The following is a 16,661-nucleotide window of genomic DNA, read 5'->3' as shown; positions in this document are numbered from 1 at the left end:
AAACTCAGTATCAAATGTTTAAGAATATTTTTGCATTTCAAATTCTATAACTCAGTCGCATTCGCATAGAATAATTAAAAATAATTGTACAAACTACAAGATTCGCTTTTCAAAGGTTATACGAACAAAATAATGTTTTTAAATTCACATAAATTCTAAGCCCGTGAAGTTGGCACCCCAACTCTAAAATATCAGATTTTTTGTATGGAATCGTTTGGTGGTCGTTTGGTGGTGTTTGGTGGTCAACTTTGAAGGTTTGGTAGTCAAAATTGAAAAAGTTATTGATTTTTCAAATTTGGGGTGCCAACTTCACGGTGGCACAGCACTTTTTAATATTTTCAACAAATTCTTTTTGGTATCGTTTGGTGGTCATTTGGTGGTGTTTGGTAGTCGAACGTGAACGTTTGGTGGTCAAAATAAAAAAAAGTTATCGAGTTTTCAAAATTGGTGCGTCAACTTCCGTTAGAACCCCACTTCAATTTTCTTTTTTAATTCCTTATGACATCGTTTGGTGGTCGTTTGTTGGTGTTTGGTAGTGATATCTGAACGTTTGGTGGTCGAAATTACAGGATATATCGGATCTTTTAGAAAATACATGTGGCCGGTGATAGGACTCTGCGCATGCTTATGCGCATGTGTGATTGGTGCGAAATTTGAATTTCAAAATGCTCTTTTTCAATGTGAACGCTGTTTGGCAAGTATAATTGTACATAATTGTAGTTTTTAAGTTTTCCAACATTATAGGTTTTATTATTTTGGAAATCTGAACTCTCTTATCATTTTATATTTTAAGTTTTTCGACTTTTAATTACAAGGTTATCTTTGGAAATTGACTCAAAGTCCTGGTCCGGAAAATTCATTAAGGCATTGTACATTGAAATAAGTTCCTTTACTGTAAACTAAATCAAGCAATACTTAAAAAGACAACTGTAACAGAACCATAATTCAGTATCAATTTGAAAAAAATTAAGAATCGTTTAAACGCTTTCTGATAGTAGTTTCATATAGAGTTATCTGGATTTCTCTATTCTGCAGCGAAAATATTTGCAATGAGAAGCTAATAAGTTTTTATCCTTCAAGAATGAAATATATATTTTTTCAATGGATTATAGCACTCAAAAAAGATTTTTATGTCTTAAACAGAATATATAATATATGAACTTTTTCAGAAATACACTTACACAAACTTTTTAGAACCAATATTTATATTACGACAGAAAAAAAAACGGATTTCAGATAAATATTTATTAAGGACACGAAATTTTGAAACTGCATGTCCTAAAAATATTACATAGAAGAAAACTTCTGTAAAATTCTCTCTTCCCTTATCAACTCGTTTACTCAAAATGTGACTTTCCTCTTCTAGCTGCAGGTACATATTTCCACATGATAGTGTAGAATTCTTCAAGAAATCTTCAAATAAAAATTTACAGTACACTTTATGAGTTTTTTAGATGAAGAGAATTTGTCTGAATTTGGAATTATTGTCAAAATTTTCAGAATGCCCCCAAAAAAATACAAACAAAATTTAAAAGATTAATATTATTTACCATCCAGGAACTTCGGTTCATAGCTAATTGTTCAATCTTAATTTCTGTCACTATTCTTTAATAACCTTTTATAAAATTTATAGGAACTTAGCATAAACGACACAAACGACACAAAACGACAGAAACGACACAAGCCACATAAAAAAATAATGAGACAAAAGGTGTTCAACCAAAAAAGAACTACAAATTTGTTTTGAATACTTGTTTGATAGGATGCTTGGTTTTTGTTTTATACGTAAAAAACCAAAATAAAAATTAAACGATTCCATTTTTGAACAAACGACACAAACTATGCCAATGGATATTATAAATTTTAATAATATAAATTGATTGAAATGATACGTTTTTGAAGGTAGCCGAGAATAAAATGTATTGCAAAAGGTGGACCAATCACACATGCGCATAAGCATGCGCAGAGTCCTATCACGGGCCACATGTATTTTCTAAAAGATCCGATATATCCTGTAATTTCGACCACCAAACGTTCAGAAATCACTACCAAACACCAACAAACGATATCATAAGGAATTAAAAAAGAAAATTGAAGTGGTGTGCTAACGGAAGTTGACGCACCAATTTTGAAAACTCGATAACTTTTTTTATTTTGGCCACCAAACGTTCACGGTCGACTACCAAACACCATGAAGCGACCACCAAACGATACCAAAAAGAATTTTTTGAAAATATTAAAAAGTGCTGTGCCACCGTGAAGTTGACACCCCAAATTTGAAAAATCAATAACTTTTTCAATTTTGACCACCAAACCTTTAAAGTTGACCACCAAAGACCACCAACCACCAAACGATTCCATATAAAGAAAATCTAATATTTTAGAGTTGGGGTGCCAACTTCACGTGCTTATAAATTTCCGAAGAGCACATTCATGAAAGAAATCCTCGGTCATATTGCCGTGCTCCCGGACAGATTCTCGGTCACATGAACTCTTTAGAACTCTAATTCGATGTGCTGACATCTTGGATCTTGGATATCCGCCACCTAACCTGAAATACCTAATTAGTTCGACAAAAAAAAAACATTTTTCTGTTATATTTTCCATATTCGGTTCAGCAAAAACCCAAAACAAAATACTATTTTTCATATTAGTTTTTTTTCAAAAATCGAAACTCTGAAATAATGAGTGAAATGTGAACGAGACTTTAGGAATATTCGCAAATGTCAGCAGATGTCAGGTTAGTCGTTTTAAAAAATCGAACGTCTTCATCGGCTCTAGGAGTTGTATCCCGTGTCGGTCATTTCGGAGAAAACTTTTCTGATTTGAGTGACTTTTAGAAAATGGCATCACTTTGCAGTCGACTTATTTTGAGAAATTCACGACGAGCATTTTCGTACTCTGCAGCGCGATGTGACTTGAAAAGTAAATATCCCTTATATCAAGTAGAACCTTAACCTAGGGCGTAGAAGTATTTTTCCTTCAGTTTTGGCACATTACGTAACGTGGGTTAACGTTAATTTTTGGTGATTTTTAAAGTTTAAAACTCTTTATAAAGGTCTAATCTTGTTATATTGACAATTGTCTTTTGCTGTAGAGTTTCCTGAGCCACTGGAACTCGCCACTGGCCTTGAAAAGAAGGAGTTGCTCGCACATTTGGCTGGTAACGATGTAAGTTTTCTCTGATTTTTATTGTCCAGATTTATCTGCATCAATTTCTCATATTTCGAATTTCTTCGGACTGAATATTAAGACTGTTACTACATTTTGACTGATTTTGCCCTGATGGAGAATGTAAGTGTAAGTGTGGATCTTGAATAATTGCCACTTCACAATTTTACTCCATTCGAAGTACAGAACCATTGCTCATCAGTCGTCTTTATTGATTTAATTTTAATCTATTATTATTGCAATTTCAAATGATTTAAAATACAAGAAGAATCCATAATTTTTGTTGTATTCTATTTTATATTTAGCAGATTTTTTCATATATTTTCTAGATATAAAATTAGAACAATATTATTGATCCTTTATTTTTGGACGGAGGCCTGTTTTTGGTGTTGAATAACACAGTAGAGTTCGCATCGTTATTGTAAGCTTCCATCATGTTCAGAATTTTCGTTTTCAATTTTTTATTTTAATGGTTATTTATTATAAAAATATTATATTTGTACGAAATACTTTGTATACAAATTTTTGGGGACTGTCCGAATTTGTATGGAAAATTTTAATAAAAAACTGCAGCTTTGTGATGGACTTTAAATCACAATAAACTATTTTGAAGAAACAAAAGAATGAAAACTTCTTATAAACTTTATGTAATAAAATCTTCTCTTTCACATATAGTTTTAGTGTTACTTATCTCAGTTTTAGGAAAAATTTTACTTTTAAGATTGTAGCTTATTTATGCTTTCTCCTACTTATCTCGTACTGATGAATACTATAAATTTCGGATTTAAATTTGTTTTAAGGTTACTGTATTTTTAGTGATCGGGGAAAATAATTAAAGTAGTGAATTACTCTACGATTTTTGTCTTTACCATTTAAATTAAAATAGACAATATATCCATGAGCTTATGGTATATGTTTTTTCAATAAAAGAATATATATATTATTTTTAATTGCTCTAGCGACATTCAAACACCCATCGGTTTAAGAATGAATAATCCCAAATTGAAAACGGTAAAAATTAATGTCTTCAACAGGTTAATATCTACTCTAGGGTTTTCGGATTTGAAAACTAAAATTCTCCTGTGCGTTTGAAAATCATCGCCAATTTTTTTTACAGTTTTTGATAGTGAACAGTAATAAAAATTAGTCGTTAAAAAAATGTTATGCAATACAGAATCTTTTGAAAATATGCAAATAATATATGAAAAATAATACCATGTTTCTTGAATTGAAAGTGAAGAAATTTTAAATTCGACATATTCAATTTTCCACAACAAGTGCGCATTTAACGCAGTCCAAAAAATTTTCTTTTGTTCTAAATTTTCGAAAAATTCTAAATTTCACAATTTTTTTTTAAATTTAAATTTTTATTGCTGCTTATTAGCAAAAAATATAAAAAATTGTCATCACATTTGAAGTAATGGATTTTTCTTTTTAATTTTGAAGAGTTTGAATTCTAAAATCCAAAACACTAAACAGAAGATATTAACTGATTTACATTTTTTATTATTTATTTCGGATGCAAACCCGCTCATTATTTTTTTCCAGGTAAAAAATGAGCGTTAAACATGAACAATTTAAATCGTAGAATTAAAAAATTGTAAATCTTCGAAATTGAACTTTTTGAATTTGAAGTGGTGAAAGTTAAGCAACATATCTGAAACTGAAATAATTCAGAATTAAATGTTAGCAAATTCATACTGGAGAAATAATAATTTGGACCAATTAAATCATTGTTTACACAATTATTTCGAAATTTTGACATTCAAGAGTATAATGGAACAACTTGGCCGGTTGGGATGGAAAACCGGCTCTAAAAAAATGATTAAAACGGTCCCAAAGCAGTAAATTTATACTGCAAAAAAGCTTAAGAATCTGAAGGTTAAAATGTTTGAATTACAAGAAATAAAATGTTTTACTTTTCTGTCTAGACATGTCTAGAATTTTTCACTTATATGTTCCCCAAAATTACATATATCTATATAATTTTAGTAAATTAAAAGGAATTTTTGTTTCAAGGTGTGTAATACATATAGTGTAAGACTGTAAAGTATACTGTAGAGAACTATTAAAAATTAAAATTAGAACCTTGAAATATAATTTTATATTTTAGAAACAATTTTTAATACCTACTCGATGTTCTTATTTACCCTTCCGAGCTTGTGCTTATCGAATAAACGCTAAATTACAAATCTCGAGTGATGTCACAGAAGAAAACTATCATATTCTTTCTTGCAAATTCAAATAATTCTAATGATTAGTCTATACTTTAGAAGTTAGTTTTTTTTCAATGAGGAATCCTTATCCAAATAACTTGAGTTTGCGGTGGGAAAAGTAAAGAGGAATTAATAACCAAAAATTACTGCTAAGTTAATACTTTTCAATCCTTAATATCTATTTGAAGACATTCGTTTTTATCTTTACAATTACAGAATATCGTTAATAACGGGGCTTCTATAAAGCACGTTGTTTCGACGTAGATCTGCGTCCTATTCATCAATAATTTGCATTGTTGGCTAGGCTTGTCATTTGTTAATTTAGATGGTTTCGAAAAAAATTAAAGAAATCGAATAATTTTTTGTTTTATTTGTGCCCTATATGAAATGGAAAAATCGATGTAACACCCCAGTGTAGGGGGGGGGGGGGGGGGGGGGGGGTGAGTTGACAAACTCATTGCTCCAAATTATATCAAATACTGTAATTCAAACCCCTCCTAAACTACAATCATAAAGTAAAGCTGAACCTTTTTTTTTTCAATTTGACATTAAAGAAGGTTCTCAAAGCACCTATGGCCTTGACGAATACATTCTCATTGCCATAATCGCGCTTCGCGCTCTACTGTTAGATGATACAGGCTTTAATTTTTTTAAATGTGGGCTTATCGAAAAATTCGGTTAAAATGGTTTTTAAATATATTTTATATCTGGTAAAAATTTTTGGATCTATGAAAAAAATAATTTTTTCTATTTTTTAAAGATTTTCAAATTTTTGAAAAGTATATAACTTTTCTAATTTTCATAAAAATTAAAAATTTTATTTGGATAATTTGCTGCAAGTCTTTTGCCCATTTGTAAGAAACTTTGACAAGAATTTATAAAATTTCAACAACAAAAATTTCCAAATTTTGAAAATGCACTCAATTTTTTAGTTTTTGTTCGAAATATCTGATTAACCAACCTAGCCTTTATTTTGGGGACCTTCGGAAGCGTATCAAATGCGGACTCGATTGGACAAATCCTTCAAAAATTAGCGCGGAAACAACATTCAGGTAACCATACATACAGATAGACACCGTTTAAATTTTATGGTTTTCGGATTCTGTGAGTGCCGAAACGTTAAGATCCGTTAAAAACCAGAGATTAAAAATTTGGACGATTACATTACATTCTCAGGAATGTGAATGTAAGAATTCTCGTAGTCTCTAAAATCTTGCTTAAGGTCGAGTTTAAGGAATATTGTAAAAAATATAGGTGTTTTTTGTTTGTAAACATCGATTTTTGACATTTTATAACAAATAGTCAATAAAAATCACCAGAATCTGAAAAGATCGTTGCAATATCTTAATTTAATCAAAAACTATTACAGTTTGAAGACAAACTTGGTGCTTTTTTTCAATAATGGACGTCAAAATTCAAATACTCGTAACTTAGTGACGTTCCGTAATTAATTATCGATTAATTATTTTTTCCGAGAATACCAGACTTACGTCTAGAATTAATTCTATTGACGAGCCAGTAAACTTTGCATATTCATTATAAATACGCTAATATTGATTTATATGTACCAGTAAGGCGTTTTACATAAAACTAAGGAATTAGCCCCACCTCGAAAGTAAAAATGGTCCAAGATACGGTTTTTTTACGTTTCCAATTTAAAAATACCTTTTCAATGCTTCCGATTTAATTCGAAGATTTTCAATTTGCAATTAGCATGATTTATAAAATTACCTTCCATGTATTTCGTCAATTTGACATATGAGGTAATTACAATGAAATTTCTTATTTATGATTTCAGGATCCCTTCATGATGGGCTCAATAAAAAAGCGAGAGACTACGAAAGACAACCCCATAATTATTCCTAGTGCTTTCGATAGTCGACTTATCGGTTGTATTTGTGAAGAGGAACAAACTTACGTCTGTTGGATGTGGGTGCACGCAGGACCTCCAAGGCGCTGCGAATGTGGGTACTGGTTCAAACTGGTCGAGAAGACGCCGATCACGGCACAATAAATAAATAAACATTAAATTACATAGTAAATCGTTCAAAAGCTTTACTTAGAAATGCCGTATGGTTACAAAAAATAAAGACACATCCATCTTTCATTTTCATGTAAATATTATTTACCTATAAATAAAACCAACCGAAGGACGAGTCAGGAAACAATTATTTACATTTTTTACTGTGAACTTTATTCGGTATCTATAAACTTATAGCTTTCTTTTTTTACAAATGGTACAAATAGATTTATCCCCAAAGGAAAACGAGACACGTGTTTCCTATTAACTTCCAGTTAATTTCCTGTCAGAATTATAACTTTGAATCTCATTTAACTTCAATGAAGTAAAGGAAGAAGCTGACATAATTATTGTTCTAATGTCGTAGGAATGTATACAATAAACTCCTCTCTGGAAAGTTAGAGATCCTTTAGGGAGAGTTGAGACACGTTTCCCCCTCCAATAGTCGCCGCTGTACCAGAACTTGATATTTTCATGGGGCACGAAAAGTTTGAACAGTTTTAATTTTTAATAATTCTTTTTTTTTATGAAAATTTTGAAGTATATGTGTTTCAAACTGAATAATATTTTCTCCTAACCTTAATAACTAACCTTCCCAATAATGAATAATGTTCTTGTTTGAGCGTTGTCTCTATTCTCTATATTAAATCCTCTTAAAAATAAAATTGTCATTTGAAGATAACGCCAACTCATTCCAATCAAAACTCATACAAGTTTAACTAGTTCCGGTACAGCGGCGCCAATCAGATTTTGAGTGACCCGTGTCTCAACTCTCCCTTGAGGATCTCTATGGAAAGTGAATGCTGACTAGTTTCAAAATTCTAACTCGACTAATTCCAATCAAAAGTGTTTGCTTGTCACGTGCCTGACAAACAGATCTGGGACTTTTTCCATCCTTATCAAGTCTATCAAGACATTTTTCGGTCAAATTATTTTTAGATTTTAGAGATAATAATAGCTTATATTATTTTTAATCATTAATTTTGCCACGAAAGTGCAGTAGCTTAATTAGTATTTAAAAGTTGTTCATTTTTTGATTTCCTTCTCACTCATAACTAGTGAATCCTAAAATATGATACAATAAATTAAATCAGACTCACAGTTTCAAGCTAGTGAAAATCAAGTCAACCTTTGACATCAGGTATTCCAATTCAATTCCAGTCCCAGTACTGCAAGTAAAATAAGTTATTTACAAATAGTTTGATGCTTAATTATTGCTGAAAAATCTCTTCATTCTTTTCTTGAATCTCTCTATTTTCGCAGGGTTTTTGTTGCTGGTCGGTTTCTAAATTGCAGTCGTCCGGTTTCTCTTTGGGAATCCCTATTGTAGTGGCACTTAAATCTTGGGCAATTTCTTCGGGCACTGGCTCACTTATAATAGGATTTGATTCTGGCTTCTTCTTTAATTGTCCTACTATAGTTACATAAGTTGCAGGAATTAGTCCAACGTTGATGCTATCGGTGGCCTTCCACCAACCTGGCAAATTCTTTGGCTGCAAAGCCTGTGGAGCGAGCCAGAGTTTCTGACCAGTCTTTAAACTCAGTTCTTCGCTGCTACTAGCGACAAAGTCATACAAAGCCGTTGCTGTATACAACGGCTCGTTGTATTTTACCCAGTCTTTAGGATTGTCGGCTGAAACTATAAATAAACCTCATTTTTAACAAAAATGACTAACATCGGAGATACAAAATATTGTTAATAGTGGCATACATTTTGAAAAATAGTTTCATCAGATTTCTTCAATTATAAACTTACATGTATATACATTATTCAGGGCTCGGCTCGACTAGAATGCTCTTAAAAAAGTCTTATACGTGACATAAGTCACATAAAATTTCGAAAAATGTATTTCTCTAGGAATACAGATTAAAAGTTTCAGATAAAGAACTTCAATTAGTAATATTCTTGTTGTTCTTAGCGGAGAATATGAGATTAAAGGCCTATTTGCTTATCATATGATTTAAAGAATGTAACGTTCTTTGAGGCTGATTGTGTACATTTTTATCGATACTTTATTACAGACAGAATTTTGTTGATTATAAGAAAAACCTCCTGCAATGTTTTTTGTGTGAGATTTTTTTCGCTCGCTTAAGTTTGATAATCGAATTGATAATATTCCAAATATACAGAAACAATCATTTTAAATAACTTTAAAAAATCCATATTATTTCAATTTATAATTCGTCGCAATTTAAAAGTTACCCCTTTCAAATTAAAAAAGAAAAAAGAAAGTACTTTAAGTAGTTTTGAGAGTTTTTCTCAATTATGATAGAAAATGTTGTTACATACATTTTTCGTTCAGTATTTATCTTTTTTTAGTTAAAAAATTCAACTACTTGCGGTTTAAAGTGAAAGACATTGTTTGTTTGAAGATTCATAATTTTAAATGAAAATTCATCCTTTCTTGAAAATGTAACAACTTTATTGAAAATAATTTTTTTAATTAAAAATTTAGCTATTCCAGTAGAAAATTAAACTATTTTCCTGAAAATGCAGTTTTTTTTTTTTATTAAGAATTAGATTTTTAACAGAAAATTCAACTATTTCATTTTTGGTTGTAAATTTCTCTTTTTTTGGATGAAAATTCAACTATTTGGTTGAAAATTCTTATTTTTTATTCAAAAATTAAACTTTTTACAAATTTGTGTACTTTGTGGAAAATTGATCTTTTTTAGAAAATTAATCATTATGATTAAAAATTCATCTTTTTGGTAGGTAAAAAATTCACCTATTATAGTTAAAGATTCAAAATTTTAGTTGAAAATTCATCAGTTTGGTTTAAAATTAATTTCTCTAACTGAAAGTTTAAATGCATTTTTACTAAAAAAATCGAGTTTTTGTTGTAGAAAATTCATGCTTTAGGTCTGAAATAAAATTACTTGGTTAAAAAGTAAACTTTTGATCAAAATTAGTTTTTTTTTTGTTGAAGATTTTTCATTTTAATTAAAAATTAATTGCTTTAGTTGAATAATAAACTATTTGGTTAAAAACTTGTTTTTTCTTTAGATAAAAAAATTTTTTTTGCCGAAAATTGAAATATTTTTTAAGAATTCCATAATTTTAATTTAAAAAATTCATCTCTTTGTTTGAACATTAATTTTTTTACTGAAAATTTAATTATACCATTTTTGGTTGAAAAATGATCTTAGTTTAAAATTCGTCTTTTTGGGTTAAATATTGATTTTTTAAATTTAAAACCTAATTATTTCAGTTTTGGTTGACAACATTAATTTTTACAAAAAAGATCAATTATTTATCTTTCTTGTGAAAATTAATTTTGTTGAAAATTCAACTATTACAGTTAAAAATTCATTCTTTTAGTTGAAAACTGATCTTTTTGGTTTAAAATTCGACGATTCCAGTTGAAGATTCATCATTTCCTTGAAAATTCATCAGTTAGGTTGATAATTAATGTTTTTAACTAAAAATCAATATTTCTATTTTCTGTTAAAATTTCTTTTTTCTTAGTTCAAAATTGAACTGTTTGGTTTAATATTTGTCTTTAATGCAAAATTCAAGTATTCCGTTAAAAATTCATTATTTGGTTGAAAAAATGTATTTTTAGTAGAAAATTCATCTTTTTGTTTGAAAAAATATCTTTATGTTTGAAAATTGATCTTATTGTTTAAAAATTAATATTTTTAGTTGAAAATGAAAGTATTTTAGTTAAATATTCATCATTTAGTTGACAATTCTGTGATCATTAATATCAGAATCTCATGAAATGTAGATATATTAAAAAATGTACAAAATTAAACTCAAGGTTTTGTTCCAGGGTGGCCACAAGATTGAATATTTCAATTTCCCTGACAGTTCCCTGACTTTTCCCTGACATTTAGACGAATTTCCCTGACAGAAAATTATTACAAAAGCGAATAAGGTTTCAATAATGTGCCAAGAAAAATAGTGAAACAAGCCAGAAAAATGTGCTTTACATGGCAGTATGGATAAATTAAGGTCAGACAACTCACCGGCGCCACTAACGAAAAGCAAAATGTCATATAATAGATATTTTATGCTATTTTTTGTTGCTATTTTTCACAATTACAAAAAGTTTGTTTTTCTCTATTAGATTTTGAGAAAACAGGGCGGCGCTATCTTGCCGTCAACTCAGCGGCACCCTCTACAAAAATCATGAAATTAAAAAATTACTAGGTTAGATTTTTTCCAATTTTTGGCTTTACAATGTGCTATGAATCGCTTTTGTAAAATGAACCCTTATTTAAGAAAATTACCCCCGCCCCCCGTAATGAAAAAAGTATTTTTTTAAGTATTAAAAAATGACTAGACTACATTTTTTGCTATATATCTGCTTTCCAATGTGATATGAAACACTTTTTTTCAACTAAATCCTTATTTTAAAAAGCAACCCTTTGTGCTGCAAAAACATATTTAGAAAAAAGAAACCATCTAGATGTAAAATACTTATAACATATTAACACAGTATTTTTAAAGCATAACTGAGGATCAAAATTATTTTTCACCCCTAATCGTTACAAAAACAACCCCCGTATTTGTATCCGAATACAAACCTACAGAATGATGCCAAAAATTGTACACATTAACTGCTGGGATTTTTGTGCTCTTTCTTTATTTTCCAATGACATATCAATCGCTTTTGTAAAATTAACCCTTATATAAAAAAGCAAGACCCTGTAATGAAAACACGTATTGAAAAAAGTCGTTATCTACATAGAAGGAACTTACTTATAAAATAATAAAATGGTTCTTTTGAGCATAATTATTTCTGACCCCTAATCTTGACAGAAATAACCCCCATAATATATAAGCTAAAATTGCAACATCTTTTACAAAACAAGCACAATAAATTCTTAACGAAAAAAATCCATGCTCATATAATGAACAATCTAAATGTTCAGAATGATTTAAAATTTGTTGAGAGCAGACTTTTTCTAAACTATTTTTTTCAATTAGTGATTAAAACTATTTTCAAAGATAAGTTGAAATAATGTTGAAACCCTAAAAAGCAGCCGTGTGATTAGGGATGCTACCCCGTTCAGTACATAATTATCACATAATATCAAGTCACAGTTTTATTATCTACTTCAAATACAGGGTAATGGCGTTTATGCTCATAAATATTCAAGATTCGAACTTGTGAAAATTCGATTTTATTAAGTTAATTCGGTTCCTTGATTTTCCCAGCGGGTTAACATGGTAAGGAATTATGTTCCAACTAGCCTAGGAAACCACCCCTAACGTGAAATATGACTACGTTTGATGAGAAGACCTTTGAGAATCTTTTCGACTCTGCACCTATCGAAACACCTCAAATGTCGAACTTATCCAGGTATATCAGTCACGTGGGTTGTCGACAGACCCCATATTCTGCGGTATAAAATTCTAGCATCCCCAAAAAAATTACATTGTCGCAAAATTGGTTTGAATTTGATTGGTAGTAGAAGATGTACATTTTTTGAGTGAAACCCATATAAATTCGACCTTATCTAGGTAGATCGGTCACATGATTTTGTATCGACTCAATGTTGTAAGGAATCAATGTTTAGTAACCCCATAAAACTACCCTTATCGCAAAATTTGTCTGAATTTGATTAGTGGCAGACTACGTACATTTCGGGACAACTGCATGAAGGAAACCCATTCAAGTTCAACGTTATCCAGGTAGACCAATAACACTCCCTGACGTTTTTTTTAAATTGTTGTTGGCTAGGTTCGTTTTTCACTCATCAGGTTTCTTTGGCGCGTAAAGTTCAATTCAAATTAAATTTCTCTAAAATTGCTACGATTCATTTGTTTTACTTGCAAATTGTTAAAAAGTACGTAAATGAATCAGACATCTTTGAGCTCTTACGTAATTCAAGTGCTGTTGCTTGGGACGATGTTCGTTCAACCAAGAAAAAGTCCGCTTGTCAGGGAACATTGCAAGGTGAGATTCAGGACATTTATTATATATATTTTTTTATCCTCTTGAATATCTACGGATATACGTACCTTGATTAATTTATATATCAGCAAAAAATTGTAATTAAAAAAATTAAAATGTTGATTTTTTTGTAAATATGAAAAATAATAATTGTACGTATGGCCGGAGATATCATCGAAGTTCGAAATGTTTTGAAAGAGAAAATAAAAAATAGTCGCATTAACAGGCAATTACGAGAAAATAGTGACATTAGTGGCATTTTTTTTCAAAATAGTGTCTTCCCTGAAAAGAAGGGTTAAATAGTGTCAATAGAGGCGTGAGCACGAATCCTGCACTTGCCTTAAAAATGCAAGCGGATAAATGATAAAAAAAGAAAAATATTAATTCTCTAGATTCAAAAAACATGGTTTACCTTGAAAATTTGGATTTTTGGTGCTACTGACTAATTTGTGAACTAAATATGGAGCAGCGACTAGCAAGCTTAGGAACATGAAAATGGGCCAAGTAGAAGGCGTAGGTTCAGTTCCTGTTCCACTCATTACTTCGGATACAGTTTGTTCCCAAGCGGATTCATCGTTAGGATCGTGGCCTCGTAAACCTGAAGGAGAAAATATTTGCCTTCAAAAAATGAATATTTATATTAAAAAATTAGGGAAAATTTTTTTTTTGATCTTACCAAGCAAGCGTTTTGCTCTCCAATACAGCCATTTTAAAAAACGTACTAAAGCGAAACTGCTTAACATTTGGCCAAACATTGCTCGTAATTTTCCCATGTTATCAGCGACACCTAAAATTGCTCTGAAGGAACTCGTCATTGCGAAAAATGTCGATTCTAACATCATTGTGACGGATGAAAATGTGTGTACCATCGCCTCTATAGACTGAAAAGCTGGCCTGGTGCTTTCTTCTGCGTATTGCACAAATCTAAAATAAGGAAGATCCATTTTTATTAAACTTCAAGGCTGCCACACAGTCACTTTTTTGTAATAAAAGTCACTGCAAGTGACTCCTCCGTCTCATTTTAGATTCTTTCTAGGAAAAAAAAAAATATAGCTACTTTATGTATAGAATCTATAGTGATTTTCTCGCTTTACAGTTCCTACTCTAAATCGGAAGGTATACAATTGATCTGCAACAAAATGATTGAAGAATGTGGCAGTTTCTCTTTCTCTTATATTGATATTTCATCTAATATTGTAAATGCAAGCCGATAAAAGAAATGCGTAATTAAATGATAATTTTTAAGTAGATGACAGTAGTCACTTTTTCCACGTGAATTATTCTTTACAGGCCCTGTTAATCTTTTGGAATCTACGCAGCAGATATAAATCAGACAAGAAGAAAGCAGGAAAAATATCCAAAAATGAATCGAACTCAGGCCCTGCTATTGTAAACAAAATTGAAGAAAGAACATAATTTTTCAAAGAAAAACAAACCTGTTTTCGACATCTCCACTAGGAGCTACGAATTGCCCACCGTTGTATGGTGGATACCCATAAGATCCGTATCCACCACCACCGTACGATCCATAACTGCCTAAGGAACTATAACCTCCGTAACCCCCATAACCTCTGTAACCCAAACTACTTCCCATTCCATATCCGCCTCCTATACCTCCTCCTAAATAAGAAGAACCAATTCCTGAGTAATTATTATAACCAGTATAAGAAGAATTTGGTCGGCGAGGTGGTACTGGGGGTGGAATTGATTGAACATTTGTCCCGACAATTTGTGGTCCAGATCCACTGCACAAAAAATCAACACATTCGAAATGAAAAAAATACGGAACACTTTTTTAACATAAAATAATTTAATCACACTTCAAAATACCTGGTTAGAACGTTAGATGAGTTTCTAAAAGTGTTTGAATTAATAGAGTTTGATCGCTGTTGATTCATTTTTGACACAAATTAAACTCCCTCGAACAAAACAGCACAAGTTATTGAAAAAATATTATCGAAAGTGTCAGCCTACGCAACTTATTTACTTTTTAGAGGTGTTATCTATATCGGTCAAAGGTTAATCTTTCGTGCATGACGATTCATTTAGGTGTCTGGATAAAAGTTATAAAGTTCCAGAGAACTGTCAAATCCCAAGAAGCAGACGATGTAACAACAGCATTGGTAAAAATAACTGATTGAAAACACTAGAACACGGTTGTCATTGTCGTTTATTGGATGCCAAGCATAGCTAGTACTAATGTAAATAAAAAACTTATTCTTTCGATATTTTTCAGTTTCTCAGCAAGAAGAACGAGGAAAACCAGAAACCAACACTATTTTTCCTTCAGTTTTCCTACATTTTAAACACGTCATATTATGAGAGCAATGATAGACTCACTCGTTTGGCACTAGATGGCAGTCGGAAATTGCGGGAATACATAATACAAATTTGAAAATAACTTGTGTCTAAGTTATATAACAAATACTGAAACAATTCAGAACATGTATGCTGGAATTATTTCGTGACTAAAGAAATAATTTCCAAATTATCACAATCTGTGTACAATACTGAAGTTATTTTTTCCAAGCGAGTTAATTAGGTAATTTCACATCAACCATTAGCTAACTTCACTTTGTAAGTAATCAAGTTTTTACGATGGCATCTGTCTCTCCGTCCGTCCGGCCGTCTGTCCGTAAACACGATAACTCTCGAAAAAATGAACGGATCGAATCCATCTTTGGCACACTTTTTTTGGGTCCTAAAAGAAAAGACGAGTTCGTTAACCAGCCATTTTTGATAAAAATTCAAAAAGTGAGCGCATTTTGAAAATTTTTCAGACCACTTTTTTCAGAATTAGAAAATTCTATGTACGGATGTTTATAGTATTCAAAGGACAAATAATTTTTCCTAATGACTTTTTTCGATAAAAAGAAAATTCTCAGAGTTATAGCATTTTCAAAATTTTTAAAATCAACCGAAAAATCAAAATTTTAAGCGAAAAAACGCACGATATGAAAAAAATTCAAGAAAAGAAAAACATTGCTTTTTGAAAGCCCTACAAGATTATCATAAGAAATGTTTGGATTTTCTTCGAAAATCGAAAATTTTAATTTTGATTGCGCAGAAAACAATAATAATTGGCAGATTTTTTATATTGCCAGCATCTCAATGGTGACCTTCATTTTGACCTTGAAGTTGATCTTCATGGCTTTTTGAAGGTCAACTTTGTTTTTATTTAATGGAAACCCCCTTTTTTACATCTGCAATCGATAGAGCGGAAAATTCTACGTTCAGGTACGTACCCAAGACATACCAGGTGTATACATATGAAACCGGTATTGCCATTTAGCGGCCAGTAGGCACACTTGTAGGCACTGTCGGAACTTACCATTTGTGCTAATTGGC

General features: G+C 30.9%; 2 protein-coding genes across 2 annotated transcripts; one reads left to right on the top strand and one right to left on the bottom strand.

The window, feature by feature from the left end:
• The first annotated feature begins 2,757 nt into the window (after nucleotides 1-2,757).
• LOC117168963 (cytochrome c oxidase subunit 5B, mitochondrial-like) lies at nucleotides 2,758-7,494 on the top strand. The gene is made up of 3 exons (XM_033354967.1): nucleotides 2,758-2,925; nucleotides 3,098-3,171; nucleotides 7,186-7,494. Exons 1-3 carry the CDS (start codon nucleotides 2,844-2,846, stop codon nucleotides 7,399-7,401), a joined length of 372 nt encoding a protein of 123 aa, XP_033210858.1. The 5' UTR covers nucleotides 2,758-2,843; the 3' UTR covers nucleotides 7,402-7,494.
• A 64-nt stretch (nucleotides 7,495-7,558) lies between these two features.
• On the bottom strand, nucleotides 7,559-15,605 carry LOC117168962 (probable peroxisomal membrane protein PEX13). The gene is made up of 5 exons (XM_033354966.1): nucleotides 15,144-15,605; nucleotides 14,750-15,058; nucleotides 13,990-14,237; nucleotides 13,726-13,911; nucleotides 7,559-9,046 (listed from the first exon to the last, which is right to left on the bottom strand). The coding sequence occupies exons 1-5, from the start codon at nucleotides 15,209-15,211 to the stop codon at nucleotides 8,619-8,621; spliced, it is 1,239 nt and encodes a 412-aa protein (XP_033210857.1). The 5' UTR covers nucleotides 15,212-15,605; the 3' UTR covers nucleotides 7,559-8,618.
• Between the last annotated feature and the right edge of the window lie 1,056 nt (nucleotides 15,606-16,661).

Source organism: Belonocnema kinseyi, chromosome 3 (assembly GCF_010883055.1).
Source record: "Belonocnema kinseyi isolate 2016_QV_RU_SX_M_011 chromosome 3, B_treatae_v1, whole genome shotgun sequence".
Classification (NCBI taxonomy): Eukaryota; Metazoa; Arthropoda; class Insecta; order Hymenoptera; family Cynipidae; genus Belonocnema; species Belonocnema kinseyi.
This window is presented reverse-complemented; position numbering and strand designations above follow the sequence as displayed.

Coding starts and splice junctions, on each gene's coding strand:
- LOC117168963 (XM_033354967.1), top strand. CDS start 2,844: ATGGCATCACTTTGCAGTCGACTTATTTTGAGAAATTCACGACGAGCA. Junction 2,926..3,097: donor AGCGCGATGTGACTTGAAAA/GTAAATATCCCT, acceptor CTTTTGCTGTAG/AGTTTCCTGAGCCACTGGAA. Junction 3,172..7,185: donor CACATTTGGCTGGTAACGAT/GTAAGTTTTCTC, acceptor TTATGATTTCAG/GATCCCTTCATGATGGGCTC.
- LOC117168962 (XM_033354966.1), bottom strand. CDS start 15,211: ATGAATCAACAGCGATCAAACTCTATTAATTCAAACACTTTTAGAAAC. Junction 14,238..14,749: donor AGTGGAGATGTCGAAAACAG/GTTTGTTTTTCT, acceptor TCCTTATTTTAG/ATTTGTGCAATACGCAGAAG. Junction 9,047..13,725: donor CAAAAATCCAAATTTTCAAG/GTAAACCATGTT, acceptor GTTTATTTATAG/TTTCAGCCGACAATCCTAAA.